The following is a 19243-nucleotide window of genomic DNA, read 5'->3' on the forward strand; positions in this document are numbered from 1 at the left end:
TACGTTACATTTGCCTGTGGTCTCACAGCCTACCTTGCCTACGTTTAGCAATGATCCAGCCCTCATCTGAAATCTTCCAATAGGAGGGCGAAGACAGGCTGTATCAAGCAAGGGCATGGATGATTGGATGCGCAAACCCTGCTCTGTTTATTCACTAATTGACGAGGGCCGAGACAATCACAGAATACAAATACACACTCATAATGCCGGAACAGTAACGCCGTGGTGGGCCAGTCAGTGAAAGCGGTGGGCCAGTCTGTGGAGACATATTAGGAATTCCCTCAGGCAGTTATATTCGCAGGTATGTTTATTTTATTTTAAACAGTTATCCGAAATTTTGACCGCAAAAGAAGGAATTTATACTCCCGGCCCTCTGAATTAACTGCCGGTGCCGAGCACCGGCACAAATTAAGCACTGAAAATGTGTTTCAAACTGGGCATTTCTGGGCAATAGGCTACTAACATCACACCAGTCCATGCACACAAATGTGTTTCAAACTGGGCATTTCTGGGCAATAGGCTACTAACATCACACCAGTCCATGCACACAAATGTGTTTCAAACTGGGCATTTCTGGGCAATAGGCTACTAACATCACACCAGTCCATGCACACTCCTGCCAGGTACCGTATCCCAACCACACATACAGCGCACTCCACCCCTGCACCCCAGAAATCCTCAGCCAGGCCAGGACTGCAGGTGTAGTCTTAATATCAGCACTACATCAACCGTGCAAGGGCAACCAGTCAACATGTCACATGCACAATCAGCATACCACCAGCACAGCCGCCAGCTTCTCACGAGGACAGTCAACATGTCACACACACAGCTAGCATGTTACGGGTGCAGAGAAAGCAAGTCACAGCATGTCACGGGTGCAGACACAGCCCTCTTCTCACAAGTCAATTGAAAGCCGAGATTCAGGGGTGCAAGGACAACCAGCATCTCACAGGTGCAGACCTAGAGAGCGCCTCGCAAGTGCTGCAAAGCCTAGATCTCACAACTGTAGGCACAGGCAACATCTCAATTTCCAGCAAACCTTCACAAATGCAGAAGCAGAAAGCATCTCAAAGTGCAGAGACAGCTAGCACCTGACAGGCGCAGAGACAGCTAGCACCTGGCAGAGACAGCTAGCATCTACTAGCATCCTGCACATTGATTTATATACTTGCATAATAACGCCCAAAACCTTTAAGAGAACATCAGGCCAACCAATGTTGTTCGCAACAGCACTGTGAACCCATCCGCCGAACACCGGACATTTTGCAACTTGCTTTTCTATGGTGTATGCATAATTATACATGTGCCACACTTGCCCCATACCATCATCTCCTGAATATTTTTCCTTTTCTCGCAAAATTTAGCCAACCCTGCCACTTAGACTATAATAAAGTAAACAAACTAAACAGTTCACAGAACTTACCCCAGTAAAACAAGCGTCTTCAAATAGGTTGTGCCTCCAATTCTCGCAAAATTTAGCCAACCCTGCCACTTAGATTATAATAAAGTAAACAAACTAAACAGTTCACAGAACTTACCCCAGTAAAACAAGCGTCTTCAAATAGGTCGTGCCTCCAATTCCAAAATTTAGCCAACCCTGCCACTTAGACTATAATAAAGTAAACAAACTAAACAGTTCACAGAACTTACCCCAGTAAAACAAGCGTCTTCAAATAGGTCGTGCCTCCAATTCTCTCAAAATTTAGCCAACCCTGCCACTTCGATTATAATAAAGTAAACAAACTAAACAGTTCACAGAACTTACCCCAGTAAAACAAGCGTCTTCAAATAGGTCGTGCCTCCAATTCTCTCAAAATTTAGCCAACCCTGCCACTTCGATTATAATAAAGTAAACAAACTAAACAGTTCACAGAACTTACCCCAGTAAAACAAGCGTCTTCAAATAGGTCGTGCCTCCAATTCTCTCAAAATTTAGCCAACCCTGCCACTTCGATTATAATAAAGTAAACAAACTAAACAGTTCACAGAACTTACCCCAGTAAAACAAGCGTCTTCAAATAGGTCGTGCCTCCAATTCCAAAATTTAGCCAACCCTGCCACTTAGACTATAATAAAGTAAACAAACTAAACAGTTCACAGAACTTACCCCAGTAAAACAAGCGTCTTCAAATAGGTCGTGCCTCCAATTCTCTCAAAATTTAGCCAACCCTGCCACTTCGATTATAATAAAGTAAACAAACTAAACAGTTCACAGAACTTACCCCAGTAAAACAAGCGTCTTCAAATAGGTCGTGCCTCCAATTCTCTCAAAATTTAGCCAACCCTGCCACTTCGATTATAATAAAGTAAACAAACTAAACAGTTCACAGAACTTACCCCAGTAAAACAAGCGTCTTCAAATAGGTCGTGCCTCCAATTCCAAAATTTAGCCAACCCTGCCACTTAGACTATAATAAAGTAAACAAACTAAACCGTTCACAGAACTTACCCCAGTAAAACAAGCGTCTTCAAATAGGTCGTGCCTCCAATTCTCTCAAAATTTAGCCAACCCTGCCACTTAGATTATAATAAAGTAAACAAACTAAACAGTTCACAGAACTTACCCCAGTAAAACAAGCGTCTTCAAATAGGTCGTGCCTCCAATTCCAAAATTTAGCCAACCCTGCCACTTAGACTATAATAAAGTAAACAAACTAAACCGTTCACAGAACTTACCCCAGTAAAACAAGCGTCTTCAAATAGGTCGTGCCTCCAATTCTCTCAAAATTTAGCCAACCCTGCCACTTCGATTATAATAAAGTAAACAAACTAAACAGTTCACAGAACTTACCCCAGTAAAACAAGCGTCTTCAAATAGGTCGTGCCTCCAATTCCAAAATTTAGCCAACCCTGCCACTTAGACTATAATAAAGTAAACAAACTAAACCGTTCACAGAACTTACCCCAGTAAAACAAGCGTCTTCAAATAGGTCGTGCCTCCAATTCTCTCAAAATTTAGCCAACCCTGCCACTTAGATTATAATAAAGTAAACAAACTAAACAGTTCACAGAACTTACCCCAGTAAAACAAGCGTCTTCAAATAGGTCGTGCCTCCAATGAATGTCCGCTGATTCGCCTTCTAAAATGTTCAGTGCTGCACGTTTAAATAGAGCATGCCGCCCTAATTATGCAGCCTTTATGACTAATGAAGGGTGGTGGTGGCGCCAGTAATATGCCTGCTCAATTATCACAGCATGCCGAGAGGCGCCCCACCTGCTGGAGCACTCAACTGTGCATTAATTATAGTTGAGTGCTCCAGCAGCCTGAGGCGCCTGTTGACATGCTGGGATAAGTGGGCCTCATGCTGTGATAATTGTTGCTGGCGCCAGAGGAAGTGGTGACTCATGCTGGGATAATTGGTCTTGCTGGCGCCTGAGGAAGTGAAGTCTCACGCTGTGATAATTGGTCTGGCTGTGCTTGGGACGTCTGAAGTGCAACAAACGTGCACAAGCTGCTCCACTTTCAAGCACGGCGCGTTCACAGACCTGGGTCGGCTCGTGCCCAGGTCTGTATCTGCTCGCTCACTGCTCTGACTCCCTTGGCAGGGAGCAAGGCAGCTATAAGTCTCGTTGGCGGCAGGGCTTCGCCCTGCAACGCCAGCGAGACCTAAAAATGGAGTAATGGTGGGCGGGAGCGCCTGTTCCAGCCACCTGCTAATCACACTGACGACCCCCCTCAAATGTGTATGTAAAGTGAAGACCTGGCTTGGCAGTTCGGGCTGGATTGTTCCCATGAGGCACAGGGTCAAGACTGATTTGCATATAGCTGGGTCTGAACTGAGGTGGCGAAGTGAGCTAAAGAATGATGATGGATTTAACCCAGAACTGTGACTGGGTGTGAGTGCCTGAAAATGTACAGTGCTCCGTCCATCATCACCTTGTGTTTGCTATGTAAAGTGCCAACATTGGAGTTTGCCAACTGGTGATCAGAGTCTGTTTCAGAAAACATGTTCTTGCTTCCTGTATTGGTTCATCCCCGCTGTTGTGGAGGATTTCAACTCTGACCTACAGTCGCGTCTTCACAGCAAGAGTCCAAGCTCAACTTCAGAAATTTGCCCAGGATCACACATTGGTGAGCTAGGAGTCTGAGATGACTGTAACTGCTATTCCCTGTAATTTTGGATTTTCTATTTTTTTCTATGTATTGCTGTTTGATTCAATTATTTATTGTGGACATTTGTGTTATGTTTTGTTTCCTTAAAATAAATGTGCATGTACACTGTGAGCCATTGTTAGGATAAAATATGAATTGCCCCTGATTCAGGTGGTTAGGGCTGCCCCTGTGGTGGTTAATTATTCCCTGTAACCAGGCAGGACATTCAGGTACAACCTACTGAAGGCAGATCTTATAGCTAACATCTAGGACCCCACAGCTTCAAATCACACTGAGCTCTACCTTGGAAGATAGACTGACAGACATTACTTAACAGGGGTACTGCTGTGTTTCTCTGTCCTTCAGGTTCCCAGCAAGAAGGTGCACATAAGTGAATAGATTTATGCAGTTAAATACTTGATTTTCCACACAGGACGTTTTATAAATTCTTGCTATTAAATGGTGTTGTTTCTGAGAAGTCTTGTCGAATGACTGGCTTCTGCTTTTCTGCAGGTTGGGGCACAGAGCTCAAAAGTGACATACAAAATGTTAGTTGTGCGTCAGATCATTTTCAAAATGTCTCACCTTCTTCTAGCGCCATGAAAAGATGCATGAGGTACTCTCTTTTGGTGCCATGAAAAGGTAACTGAGTAAATCACACTTACCTCCTGTTAGCAGTGCTTAAATTGTAAATAAAATAAGTGGCAGGGCCCTAGTCAGGAGGCCACTACTGCTAGCAAAACCCAGTGCCACTGTCAGTGCTGCCAATTACAGCAACAACTTAACTAATAACGATCACACTCCTACAAGTGTGACAATTCTGTCAATTCCAGGCTCATAAAGCTGAAAGAATGGCTTTGAGCAGGTATTAGTCACTCATAGTGTATATTTAATTAATAAACAATTGTTGCTGTGCTTGTCTCTAAATTAAACAAACAGCACCACCATGTGGCAGACTCTCATAATGCTGGTTCTGACAATTAAGTGCCGGTGCCGAGCACCGGAACCCACCGGCTCAAATTAAGCAGTGCTAATTAGTCACTTCTCTATTACAGTTGAGTCCCCTATAACCCACCTCCCCAAATGCTGGGAGATCAGACCCACTCTCTAAAAACATGTCCATTTCTGTAGGATCCGTGCAGAAGGTTATCGGAAAAATGACCTCTAGTATATGTAATGTTCACCAGATACCATGTGTTAAGTCTTGTTTTGTGTCGGTCGGTCACTCTAGGGTCTTGCCTCAGTGCCTCCTAGTTCACCTGTACCTCTCTTAAAGCAGGGTGCAAGGGGGTCTCTTACCTGGGCAAAAAGGAAGGCCACTGCAGTCCCTGACCTCATTCCCAGTTCCAGGGCAATCATTTCCTGGTGGGTCGGTGGAGGGTGGTGGATTGTTGCACTGTCGGTGACGTACTTGCGTTGGTAGGTTTCTTGCAGCTTCTTGTACGCAGCTGCTGGAGCACTCACCCCAGGCACCCCAACTACTCCAAGAACCGTGGGCTAGAGAGGAGAGAGATAAAGTAAACCATGGGACTGTACATCAGTATCTAACATGGACGGTCAAGTCACTCACTCCATGTCCCTACTCAGGCCTGTTTGTAAAGACAAAGCGGGACTGTGCTAGAGTGTACAGGGCAGGCTTATCCAAATTTGGAATTATGAACCATGACCATGCACTAGTTAGGTTTTTCTTGCGTCCTTAAGGTTGCTTTTTAATTACATTTATTCTTATATGTTGCTGTAGTTCTTGAAAAGTATGGTACTCAGGTGTTTAGTTAGAGATTGGTAGATGGGGAACACCTGCCAAAAATTGACGAAAATACCGCCTGCCTTATCTAGAGTTTACCCACATGTGTACACTCCCTGCACCCCATTTATCTACAATGTTAAAAACATTGATCTTTGCCATAGAAATGCACAGAGAGAAGAATGGCATCCCCTAGGGTATCTGTCATCAGGGTCCTGAAGTGATGTCACACTGGACGTGCTCAGACCGGAAGGGTGTGATGTCATTGCTTATGGCAATCTATGGAAAAACCACAGTAATAATAAAACCAAGCAAAACAAAACTGCATGAGTTACAAATGTTTACAAGAAAAGAAATTGACAGCTTTAAAAGGTAAATAAAAACTAGCCTTGTGACATCATTACTGGCCACACTATAGATTTCCAGTTTGAAGCAACTTTCTGTTAATTTGACTTTCTTCTAATGTAAGCACTCACCTTCAAACAATGTGAAGCTTTAAAGAAGTGTGATTTGGAACGGGCACATGTGTTGTCCCAATTTTTGTACTTGAGGTTGTCATACAAAATAATTAACAAAGACAAATTGACTTTTTCCTCAAGCACCTGTTCATCACTCAATTGCAGAATGTAAAAATTGACACCTGAACTCATAGGAGCAGAGTTAACTGGCACCCCTGACGCTGAACTCAGAAATCTCCATGCAGCTCCACCATCCCTTGATTTCTCCACTGGGATACCTCTCATCCTCTGATCCCCTCCTAGTCCAGTTTCAAGCCCCACTTCCATTGCGCTCCCACGTTGACACAGCTGTTATCGCCGCATTACCCCCTCATTGGCTGAAAGCTTGCGCTTCCATCAACCTCTTTTACTTTCATGGCTATAATATGGCCATTGCAATGTCTAGCTTGACTTGAGCTTCTGTGCCTATAGTCTGCCAATGGCCAATGATCTTATCAACCTAGTGCCAGCTTCCCCTAAACTCCTAAGTACTCATGGCTCCCATCAACGCAACGGCCCCCTAATGACCCACAGTCAACTCGATCCATCTTTCCCATCTATCGGGCTCCTGAACAGCCATGACTACCACTTCCTCATCAACATATATTCTTCTCAACCAGCTTCATCTTTCTTTGAGGCTCTAAGTGACATCACCAGCCTCTCCACATAATGTTCTAAATGCAGGGCCCCCTTTCTTTAAACTACTGAACTGACGCGGTTATCATCAGCCCACCATCGGATGTATGTCGTTACTACGCATGCATTTACAACGCATGCCTTTACGACGCAACTTTTACAACGCAAGTCGTTACAACGACTTGCGTTGGGGGGCGCTGGATAGTGAATAGTTTAATTTACTATTCCAACTCCAGTCCCCGTGGATAGTAGGGAAGGAGTTGGATAGTAAATTAATCTATTCCCTATCCTGGAGCGCCCCCCAGCGCAAGTCGTTGTAACGACTTGTGTTGTAAAAGTTGCGTCAAAAAGGCACAGCGTTGTAAAAGTTGCGTAGTAAACGCTGTACCCCCCCCACCATCTTATGGTCTTCTCAATCCAGTCCCACCTCCCCTTGCATTCCTCCATCGTCATAGCTGCCTTCTGCCCGTCACGCTCTGGTCTATCAAGCTAGATCTACCTTGACTTAAATTCCTACATGTCCATAACTGTCATCAACATAACTCCCAGAGGGTTTCTTACTATCTAGTGCCAGCTTCCCTCAAGTTCCTCCTGTGCTATAGACAACATCTGACCATTGTCCCATAACTTCATCAACCTCACCTCAGCCTTCCCTTGAGCTCCAAAACTGCAATTGATATTATCAATGGTCATCACCCTTGAGCCTACTCAATGTCATACCCACCTTGAGTGGCAAAAAACACCTACCCTATTAGACCATGGTTTTCCCAGGGCGGCTCCTTGTCAGGAGCGGAGGAGAGTTGCCACTTCTGCTGCGTCCGCAGCAGGCACACATAAATAAATAAAATGGTATTGCAATGCCATTTTATATATTTGCCACCGAACTGGCTCGCGCTGTCTAGAGTGTGAGGGTGGGGGCAGGGCTGAATCCTGCAAATGCAGGATGTCAGCACTGGTCTACAGTTCGCAAGTCGGATTGTCCGGCCGTCTTGCGACAGCCAGCCCGACATGCACTCAGTAGATCCAGCAATCCCCAGGCTGTGTAACAGCCTGGGGATTGCCGGCACAGGCCCCCAGCATCAAAATGAGCACTGGGTCAGCCTGCTCCCACCAATCCTGGAGCTGCATGCACAACGTCAACGCAGCTCTAGTTTTGGTTTGAGTTCCGGTCCACAAGCAGGAAGGAAGTCCTTCCTTTTCCAGTTCGTGGAAAGGAGAAGTGCTGCAGCGGTCATGCTCAAGCTCTGCATTTATGGTGAGTCGAGCACCTTCGTGCCCCACCATTTTTTATCGAAGCTAGCCGTCACTGGGTTTTCCCAAAAAACTCCATGCTCCCTTGTGCGCTAACACTGCCGTGTTTCTTTTTCCACCCATCAGCTTTGCGTTCCCCTAGTCTAGTCCCATTCTGGGAAGGTTCTACCTATAAATGGGGTCCCTTCTCCCCATCACCCAATGAATATCTCAATTAATTTCCACATCAGAGGGAGGGGTGAAATGGGCACTCACTTGGGCAGATCCTCCCGGTGTCGCAATTGGAGATTTCCTTGCTTGTGCCATGGCAGGTTCCTCCGCAGGTTGGTGCCGGGTTGTTACACTCTCTCCTCCTCTCCATGGTTCCAGACTTGCAAGTCACTGAGCAGGGTGACCAGGGGGTCCAATTTGACCAGCCACCATCCTCTGGAAAAACAAGGTGACACAAGAAGCTTGGTTACAATGTCTCAGCAGATAGTAGATAGGAAAATGGGTGGGAGGGTCTAGAACATGAGCTGGAACCTAGGGAAAGAGACAGGCAGAGAGAAAAGAGTAAAATACAAAGACAGGACAGGTAGCCAAAGCAAAGAGGCAGATAAAGAAAAAACAGGGACAACAAGTCACAGTGGATGCACAGGCAGAGAGGGCAGAGAGAAGCAATGAGGAGGGAGGTTGGTAGGCTGGAATGGAAATGAGAAGCATTTAGAGAGGAGAGTAACAGGCAGTGAGGGTAGACAGGAGAGAAACAGGCCGAGAAGGAAGAGTCATGCAGCATATGAAAGAGTTGTTAGCTTAGCACCTTGGCTGCGGTAAGACAAAACCTAGGCCTAAGACAAAAAAAACAAGCCAAATGTGCATATGGTGCAGCCATGCAACATTGCTAGTGCTACATAATTCTCTATAAACAGTCTTCTGTCTAGTCTGGGTAGATATGGGCCAGTTGCCTCACTGGCCCCATCAAGGGTCATAATGTTTTGATCACCTTACGATTGTCTCTGAATTACTCTTTGCGCAGATGATGAAGAACCACTTTAGCCCTAAAGGGAAATTTTGTGATATCATGGAGCCAGAGTTCCTAATAAATATTTACTCTGATCATGTGGTCAAAGGTCCTCCTACGTCCCATGATTCCAAAAGACATTGCATGCACGCTCTCCTTACTGGCGACACTACCACAATGTACTACTTGTACATGGTCAGCACCCTGCGCCACTACTTACACGCCTTCTCGCTCATAATAATGGCCCTTATGCCATCCCTACACAGCTAAAGAGTTGTTTTCTCTCCATTCTCCAACCTTCCTTGTGCCCCTCCCCACAGACATCAATCCAACATCATTCAACTATAGAAAAAGTCCTACTCTATGCCTTCAAAACCAACACTCCCACACCATGCAAACAAATCTAGAGTCCTACTTCAGGTCTCCACAACCAGCACTACCGACCACACAAACAATGCCAGAAATCGACTCTATGTCCCCACCAGCAGCACTCCTACACCATGCAAACAAAACTGCAGTTGTACTTCAGGACTCCACAACCAGCACCACCAACCACACAAACAAAGCCATAAACCTACTCTATGTCCCCACCAGCAGCACTCCTACACCATGCAAACAAATCTGGAGTCCTACTTCAGGTCTCCACAACCAGCACCACCGACCACACAAACAAAGCCAGAAACCTCATATATGTCCCCACCAGTAGCACTCTTACACCATGCAAACAAAACTAGAGTCCTACTTCAGGTCTCCAAAACCAGCACCACCGACCACACAAACAAAGCCAGAAACCTACTATATGTCCCCACCAGCAGCACTGCTACACCATGCAAACAAATCTGGAGTCCTACTTCTGGTCTCCACAACCAGCACCACCAACCACACAAACAAAGCCAGAAACCTACTCTATGTCCCCACCAGCAGCACTCCTACACCACGCAAACAAATCTGGAGTCCTACTTCAGGTCTCCACAACCAGCACCACCAACCACACAAACAAAGCTAGAAACCTACTCTATGTCCCCACCAGCAGCAGACCGCCTACGCAATACAACCACAGCAGCAGTTTTAGTTTGTCTTCACCACCAGCACTCCAACCCCATGCAACCAAAGTTGGACTCCTAGTCCATGCCGCAACCCCTACCCCTGCTTTGTTATGCAACTATGTCTGGAGTCCTACTCTATAACCCCACACCTACCGCTCCCACGATCTGCCTCTGTGGCTGGAGTACTACAACTACCATTCCATCCATACCTGCAGTCCTACTGCAAGCCCCACAAGAATCAATCCAGCAGCAGGCACGCATACCTGGAGTCCTACTCTATGCCCCACATCTACCGCTCCCACGATCTGCCTCTGTGGCTGGAGTCCTACTTCAAGCTATCTACAGACAAGTGGGTATCCCTTCTGGAACCAGGCTGGTTCCTCCAAGAGGGAAAAAGAGGTCTTTGGGACACCAAGTATTTGTTTCGTCAGTCTTTTGCCGATGCACTAATGTGGGTGGGAAGGGGTAAAGGCCCTTTTCCTAATATAGCCCTCACTCACTCTAGTGGTGTGATGCTCCATCATCGGGCTCACCCCAAATCCTAAAGGTCAGGGTGGGCTCAACTATATTTCAGGGAGCACTTACGAACACTTGGTGTATCGGGCGTAACTTTAAAGATAACATTCCTCCTCCACTCCTAAAGTATCCTTTATTATTGAAGTGGGAGGGAAGGTTTAAAAACAAAATAGTAAGGTTTAGAGGATGTGATGGTCCACCGACCCTAAATAGAACACCAACATGTTTCAGCCCTTCTAATGGGCTGTAAATGGTCCTGGGCTTCCATCAGGGTGGGATGCGATGCAGTCGCTTCCACCGAGAAAGTGAGTGAAAAGGGAGCATGCAACTTGCATGTGTGATATAAATATTTGGAACAAGTCTGATACTTGCCGCTGTAGTTAAGAGGAATTACTTCACATTATCAGGGTGTTTGCTCTCAACGGGGGCATGAGAGGGAGGCCTTGTAGTCACACATTTGTCAAAGGTCCGTCCCTGACAGTAACCTACTACCTGCTTTGCTCACCTGCTTGCCTCCCTCTCATGTCCCCATTGGGAGCAAACGCCCTGATAATATGGGGTAATTCCTCTTTACTACAGCGGCAAATATCAGACTAGTTACACAAATTATATATCACACATGCAAGTTGCATGCCCACTTTTCACTCCCGTTCTCGGGCATGTGACTTCATCGCATCCCACCCTGATGAAAGCCCAGAACCATTAACAGGCCATTAGGAAGGGCTTAAACATGTTGGTGTTCTAGTTAGGGTCATAGGACCATCACATCTTCTAAACCCTACTATTTTGTTTTTAAACCTTCCCTCCCACTCTAATAATAAAGGATACTTTAGGAGTGGGGGAGGAGTTTTATCTTTAAAGTTACGCCCCCAATCACCAAGTCTTCGTATGTGCTCCCAGAAATATGGTTGAGCCCACCCTAACCTTTAGGAGTTGGGGTGAGCCCGATGATGAAGCATGTCAGAGTGAGCCAGAGTGAGTGAGGGCTATATTAAGAAAATGGCCTTTTCCCTTCCCACCCACATTAGTGGGTCGGCAAAAGACTGACAAAACAAATACTTGGTGTCTCCTAGACCTCTTTTTCTCTCTTGGAGGAACCAGCCTGGTTCAAGAAGGGATACCCAATTGTCTGTAGATACCTTTAATAGGGAGGACGTATCCCCTCCAACCTCCTTTGTGGGGACCTCTCTACCCTTCAAGGGACCCGCCCGGATCCCTTACCTTGTGAACGGTCCTACTTCAAGCCCCACAAGATCCATTCCAGCAGCAACCATGCGTGCGTCCTTACCCACAACAACAATTCCATCCATGCCTGGAGTCCTTCCCCACAACAACAATTCCATCCATGCCTGGAGTCCTTCCCAACAACAACAATTCCATCCATGCCTGGAGTCCTTCCCCACAACAACAATTCCATCCATGCCTGGAGTCCTTCCCCACAACAACAATTCCATCCAAGCCTGGAGTCCTTCCCAACAACAACAATTCCATCCATGCCTGGAGTCCTTCCCCACAACAACAATTCCATCCATGCCTGGAGTCCTTCCCAACAACAACAATTCCATCCATGTCTGGAGTCCTTCCTAACAACAACAATTCCATCCATGCCTGGAGTCCTTCCCCACAACAACAATTCCAACCATGCCTGGAGTCCTTCCCCACAACAACAATTCCATCCAAGCCTGGAGTCCTGCCCCACAACAACAATTCCATCCATGCCTGGAATCCTGCCCCACAACAACAATTCCATCCATGCCTGGAGTCCTTCCCCACAACAACAATTCCAACCATGCCTGGAGTCCTTCCCCACAACAACAATTCCATCCATGCCTGGAGTCCTGCCCCACAACAACAATTCCATCCATGCCTGGAGTCCTGCCCCACAACAACAACTCCATCCATGCCTGGAGTCCTTCCCCACAACAACAATTCCATCCATGCCTGGAGTCCTGCCCCACAACAACCATTCCATCCATGCCTGGAGTCCTGCCCCATGCCCCACAACTCAGCATGTACAGCAGCCAATGCACTTCTATCTTGCCTCTTACAAGGACACTGATTCCCTGGGGTTGCCATCTTGAGGATTCCCCTGCCCCAAAATCGAAGACCTCCAATTGACAGAGCAGCTCAGTTCTATCACCCAACATCCTGGTAAAAAAAACAAGAATGCAACAGAAAGGCTGGCACAGCCTGTGGGCACGCGGAGGGGCTCTGGGCACTCACCTGGGCAGCAGTCTTGCATGGAGCAGACTCTGGTCTCCATCTTGTTCTCGAGCTTGTCGTCTCCCTCGCAGCTCCCCCGCCCGTAGCAGGCCCGCCGACGCTGCTGGACCCCCTCGGTGCATGTCACGCTGCAGGGTCCCCAGATGCTCCATGGACTCCATTCTGCAGGGCTTCAGGGCGCGAGACAAACAAAGCAGAGCGTCAGTATGACGTCATCAACCAAGGGCTCTTCCGCCTCTCCGACTGCCTTACTGCTGCCACGTGCATCTAGAGGGACTGCGCATGCTCTGTCTTCAATCTGGAAATGGCAGGAAGAGACTTACGCAGGGCTCGAGTCGGGGTACCACGCCGGTGGACGGCATCCCCCCACTTATTTTACCGGGGGACGCCATCCCCCTGCCAAACAGCTGGACTTCACTCTTTGGCCTCTCTGGGACGAGGAGCCCGGCACCTTTCGTGACGTCACTTTATGTCGTGACGTCACTTCCGGTGACAGTATCCCCCCACTTCTGTTTTTTACGACTTGTGCCCTGGTCTTATGTCATTAGAGACAAACATCATTCATGGCAAGGACAGCTGTGCCACCCTGCTTCTATTTGACTTTTCCTGGACTGCCCTGTGGTTTTATTCCTCAATTACACGGCGATCAGCCAAACTCAAGGTTCTTCTGGCCTGTGGTTATGCTTGAAAGAAGCCCACATTCATAACCGAAAGTGGCCAATGCAGCCTGGCTATGTGCAGACACTTGGTGGTGTATGAATTTAGTGCAGAGGCACATGACTTTTTACCTATTTCCATTGTGGTATAGGTCATGTAAATCCCATCTAGACGCCTCACAAACTGGGGTCTCTTCATCAGTATATTTAAACTAAATATGTGTGTGTGTGTGAGTGTGTATTTGCTTGTGTGCACGTGGGTGTTTGCGTGCGCGTGTATTTGATATACTACTATGATCCCAAAAATAACCCTTTCTAGACTCTTCCCTACTCTACCCCTCCTTGCCTAATCTCATACCTCTTTTACTATTCCAATTCCCCAAAACAAGCCGTTTTTAAACCCTTCCCCTAACTCTTCGCCCTCCACCTCCCTTTTTCTCATCCCAAGGCTCTTCCTACTGCTAAAAGCTCCAAAAAGCAAAAATTCGATATCCTTCCCTCGTCTATCCCTCAGCTATTGTGCCCAATCCAAATAACCGACTATCATATCCACCAGTAAATTTCTTTCATATTTCACTATACTAATTCACCACTAATCCGTTATGGTTCCAGAATAGCATATTAATCGCTGAAAAAGCGCTTCAACACCCCCATCGGGGTAGCAAGTGCTATATAAGTGCAAACCTTTTATTTATTTAAACACTTGTTAAGCGCAACGAAGGCCCGTGGGCATCTCGGCGCTAAGTATTTGCTGAAATCTGCCTTAGAGAAGGAGGTAATTATTGATCAAATAGCCACGTTTTAAGTTGCTTTCGGAAAGACCACAGAGAGGGGCTGCTCTTGATAGATAGTGGCAAAGTATTCCAGAGCTTGGGTGCTGAAACGAGAAATCTTCTGTCGCCCCATGAAACCAGTTTGGTACGGGGTATTTCCAGCTGGAGGAGGTCAGAAGACCTCAGGGATCTGGTGGGCCGATAAGGAACAAGTTGTTGCGTAAGAAAGGCTGGTCCTTGGTTATGCAACGCCTTATAGACAATACACAAAGCTTTGAATTTAGATCTGTTCCTGATGGAAAGCCAGTGAAGTTCTCTGATGGTTCCTGAGACTGATTGAAACTTGGGGATATCACCCAGCAGTCTGGCAGCCGCATTTTGGATGGTTTGCAGCTTATTGAGAACTTTTTCTTGGGAATTCAGAAATAGGGCATTACAATAGTCCAAGGTGGACAGGACCAAGGAGGCGATCAGGGTTTTACCAGCTGAGACAGGAAGGAAGGGGAGAATTTTTTTAATGATTCGTAGCTTATAAAAAGCAGAGGAGGCAATCTGATTTGCATGGGGGAAAAACGTGAGACGGTCGTCAAACATGACACCTAGATTCCTCACTTTGCTGACAGGGGTGGGGGGAGGACCCATAGACTGTGGCCACCTGCGGGAGGACCATTCTGGGGTTAAGCTTCCAAAGATGACCACCTCGGACTTATCCGAGTTCAATTTAAGGCAATTGGATGCCATCCAATTCCCTATGGCCTGCATGCCCAGATTGAAATTATCGGCGATTTTTTGGCCGTCATTTCTGATGGCCAGAACCAACTGAGTGTCGTCGGCGTAAGATGTAAGGCTCATCCCATGGGCACGAATGGTTTTGGCAAGGTCCGACACATATATGTTAAAGAGTGTCGGACTCAGGGATGAGCCTTGAGGTACACCGCACGGCAAGGACAGGGTGGTGGACTGAAAAGGCCCTATGGTGACTACCTGAGTTCTCTCGGCAAGGAAGGAAGCTAGGAGAGTCCTAGCCCTGTGTCTAATCCCCAATGCTTCGACACGGTCGATCAAGATGGCATGATCGACCGTGTCGAATGCCGCTGATAGGTCCAGCAGTGTCAAGACTGCTGTACCACCCGCGTCGCGAATGGTTCTGATGTCCTCTGTAGCCTTGATCAGGGCCGTCTCTGTCCCATGATTTAGGCGGAAACCAAACTGGGAGTCATCCAGTAGATTATGGGTTTCTATAAAGGCTGATAGTTGAGTGTTTAGGGCCTTCTCGACAACTTTAGCCAAGATAGACAGATTGGCAATCGGTCGGTAATTTTTAAGCTCGTTCCTATCTAGGTTATGTTTTTTCAGTAGCGGCTTTAGTAGCGTCTTTTTTAGATCGGAGGGGTAAACACCTGTGTTAATCATGGTGTTACAGATGGTAGTGATGGCTGGAAGCAGTACTTCTGAGACTGGGAGCAGTACTTTAAAAGGGCAGGGATCAAGGGCAGAGCCTGATTTGATGGATGACACAATGTCCCTGACCTGATTAATAGTGACCTCTTTAAACTGAGAAAGAGATGGGCCAGCCATGGAGGAGCTCACCATCTCAGGCGCAGTGTTTTGTTGTGTTTCTACACAGTTGGCAAAGACAGCGTAAATATCATTGACTTTGTTGTAAAAATAGTTAGCCAATGCATCACAAAATGATTGGGAAGAGGGGGGTTGTAGATTAGGTAAGCATCCGGCCAACTGTTTAGTGGTCTCAAACAAAGCCTTGTTTGAGTTTTTAGCGAGTTCAATTTTCTCTGAAAAGAACTTCTTCTTAGCATCCAAGATCATATTTTTATATATAGTGACCGAGTGCTTGTATGTTGTTTTAACCTCTTCGGAATAGTGTCTGCGCCAGTTCCTTTCATTCCTCCGGCACAGCTGCTTTTGTGTCCTTAAAGTTTCCGAGTACCAGGGGGCGGAGGGGGATGATCTGTTTCGGGAGCATTGTTTTGACTGAACCAATAGAGTGGTTCCCTCTTCTATCCCTCCACTATCCTTCGCAATCCAAATAACTGACTAACATATCCACCTCTCAAATTACTTTCATATTTCACTATACTAATTCACCACTAATACTTTATGGGTTCCGGAGTAGCGTGCCACTGGCTGAAAAAGCACTTTGACACCTCATCAGGGGTAGTAAGCGCTATATAAATGCACTTACAATACAATATTGTGCTTATTCTTTATGTGAGAGTGTGTGTGCCTGGATATGTGAGAGTGTGCATGTTTATGCGTGTGGTTCGAAAACGTTGGCAAAATCAATAAATGAATGGCACCCTATCCAAGATACAGTGAATGCTACACAGAACTGTGGTTATTTGAATTTGTCTTGTGGGTGTGACAACCTGCTCGCTGCCTTCCGCAGTGCAGAGCCCGTGAGATGCTGTCCTGATTTGGGGAGCTGAAGGAACATCCATCCACTTCCTGAAGCTGATAACATCAGCCTGGAAACAATACCTGAGCTGCTCCAACCTTGTTAGATCGAAGCCTACCAGACAGCACAGCCGTCTGGTTGTTAAAGACTATTTGGAGACATTCCGTAAGCTTACCTGGGAATTAATTGAAACACACTGCTTCCCATTGTTTTTGCAACTCACATCTTTGCTTTCTATCTGCAGGCTTTAATTGTTTTAGGCTATCCAGCATGTCTTTTCTCCTCCTGTGGAGCACAGCCTGTTTACTGTTTTGTTCCACAAGTGCTCACTTTCTGTAAACAAGTTTTTAGATTTTGTTCTTACCTTGTCACATTTGCTGTGCATTCAAAGGCAGAGGCCAAATGTTAGGCTCTGTCTTCTGAGGGAGGTTGGGATTTACTTTTCTTTCTCTGACTTCAAAGTGAGAGAATTTATCTAACAATGTGGATGTGTGAAAGGAAATGTTTTTACTAGCACATATCAAAATGTAAATGATTGTAAATGAACTGTGCAGCTATTTCAGAATATATCCACATTATGAAAGCACAAACAACACACTCTTTTTGTAAATCTGAAGTGCGCTGGAAACAAATATTTTAGTACCGTCAAAACAAATTAGTAAACTATGGGCCAGATGTAAGAAGCATTTTACCTGTCATTAACAGCCCATTCGGCCATTTACGACCAGTAAAATGCATTTTCCTATGTAACAACTCAATTTTGCGAGTCTCTAACTTGTTACCACCTTTCAAAATAGGATCTGCGAGTCGCAATTAGGAAGGGGCATGTAAAGGGCGTCCCTTCCTAATAGCGAGTTGCACTGGTATGAATGAATGTTTTACGACCGGGAATGCAGTCGCACAACATTCACAGATTACCACCAATTTCAAATTGGTGGTAAGCCATTCACCAAGAGAACCCTTCCTCTTTGTAATTGTGGGCGCCAACCTTTTTTCAGAGCAGGCAGTGGTCCCAACGATCTCTGCCAATTGAAAAAAAAATTATAAGAAAACTTTTCATTTTTATTTTTTAAATGCATCCCGTTTTCCTTGGGCAACATTTGAAAAAATACAATGCTTTATTTAAAAAAGAAGTCGCTGACACCAGCACACAGTTCCATCCCTGTGAGTGCCGGCAATGGGTTAGCAAATTGTGATCTGCTTCATGAATTTTAATGAGGCGTCCCTTGCTACTCATTTGGGAATTGCAAACAGTGTCTGACACACTGTTATACATCAGGTTTTGTGACTTGAAAATTACGAGTCTCTAAAAATTGCAATTTGTGAGTCGCAAAATCTGACTGTCATACATGTGGCCCTAAATGTCCAAAAACTACCAATCATTTCTAACCACATAGAAAAAGTACTGCTGTTAGGAGAACATTTCCTGCTGAGATACGACTACTTTACAATGCTGTGAAATAACAACACTGGCACAGCAAGGGCCAGATGTATCAACGCTTTTTGCGATCGCAAATGGGCCCATTCACAGAATTGGCCCATTTGTGAATGCAAAAATGCGTTTGGCAATGTATGAAATATTTTGAAGTCGCAATATGGGTAATCTCAATTATTTGCGATTACCTAAATTGACAATGCAGTTAGGAATTCACAATTTGCGATTCACTAAATGCAATTCTTGTGGCCATCGCAAATTGTGACTTAGCATTAAGGAATCGCAAATTAACACCAATTTCTAGTTGGTGGTAATTTGCAAATTCCTAGAAAGATGCACTTTTTTACATTTTTCTAAGTATACAAGGCATGTATGCGCGCCACATGTGCAAACATGCATATTTCAGGGGTGCAACAGGGTGTCCTTTTTGACACCATTGAAATTACATGTGCAATTTGCGAGTACCTATTGGGTACTCACAAATTGCGCTTGCAATTCCCATTCATTCCCATGGGAATGATAGGGAAGCCATTCCTTATTTGCGACTCGCAATTAAGGAATGCTTAGGAATCGCAAACATTTTGCAAAAACCTACATACATTGCATTTTGCGAGTCTATGATAGCGAATCGGTTACATTCGCTATTATAGACTCACTAAATCTGGCCCCAAGTGCTTTATTTTTAAAAGCTAGTAACTATGAAGACTTTATTGTGGAAACGTTATTAATGCAATATTCAAGAACTGCAATATGCTGTAAAGGATTGAAAATCAACACAGGCACCTACAAATACAAAAATAATAGATTTTCTTTTTATAGAAATTGCTCTTTGAATTTTCCAATGGGACTCCTAAACTAATACCTTGAATAGTGAAGGCTACAGGTTACCGCCAAGGATCTCTTAGTCAGCGAATAGAGACTACTGGCAAACCTGCAAACTTCAGAACAAGGAGACCT

General features: G+C 45.6%; 1 protein-coding gene across 1 annotated transcript in view; it reads right to left on the minus strand.

Moving 5' to 3' along the window:
* CFP (complement factor properdin) overlaps positions 1-19243 on the minus strand; it is a 137637-nt gene that overhangs the window by 44965 nt on the left and 73429 nt on the right. Inside the window, exons 3-5 of the mRNA XM_078664778.1 lie at positions 13007-13176; positions 8477-8647; positions 5393-5590 (exon numbers count right to left, since the gene is read on the minus strand). Coding sequence (XP_078520904.1) covers positions 5393-5590; positions 8477-8647; positions 13007-13176 — 539 coding nt within the window. The remainder of the gene's footprint in view (positions 1-5392; positions 5591-8476; positions 8648-13006; positions 13177-19243) is intronic.

The sequence above is a fragment of the Lissotriton helveticus genome, chromosome 10 (assembly GCF_964261635.1).
Source record: "Lissotriton helveticus chromosome 10, aLisHel1.1, whole genome shotgun sequence".
Taxonomy (NCBI): Eukaryota; Metazoa; Chordata; class Amphibia; order Caudata; family Salamandridae; genus Lissotriton; species Lissotriton helveticus.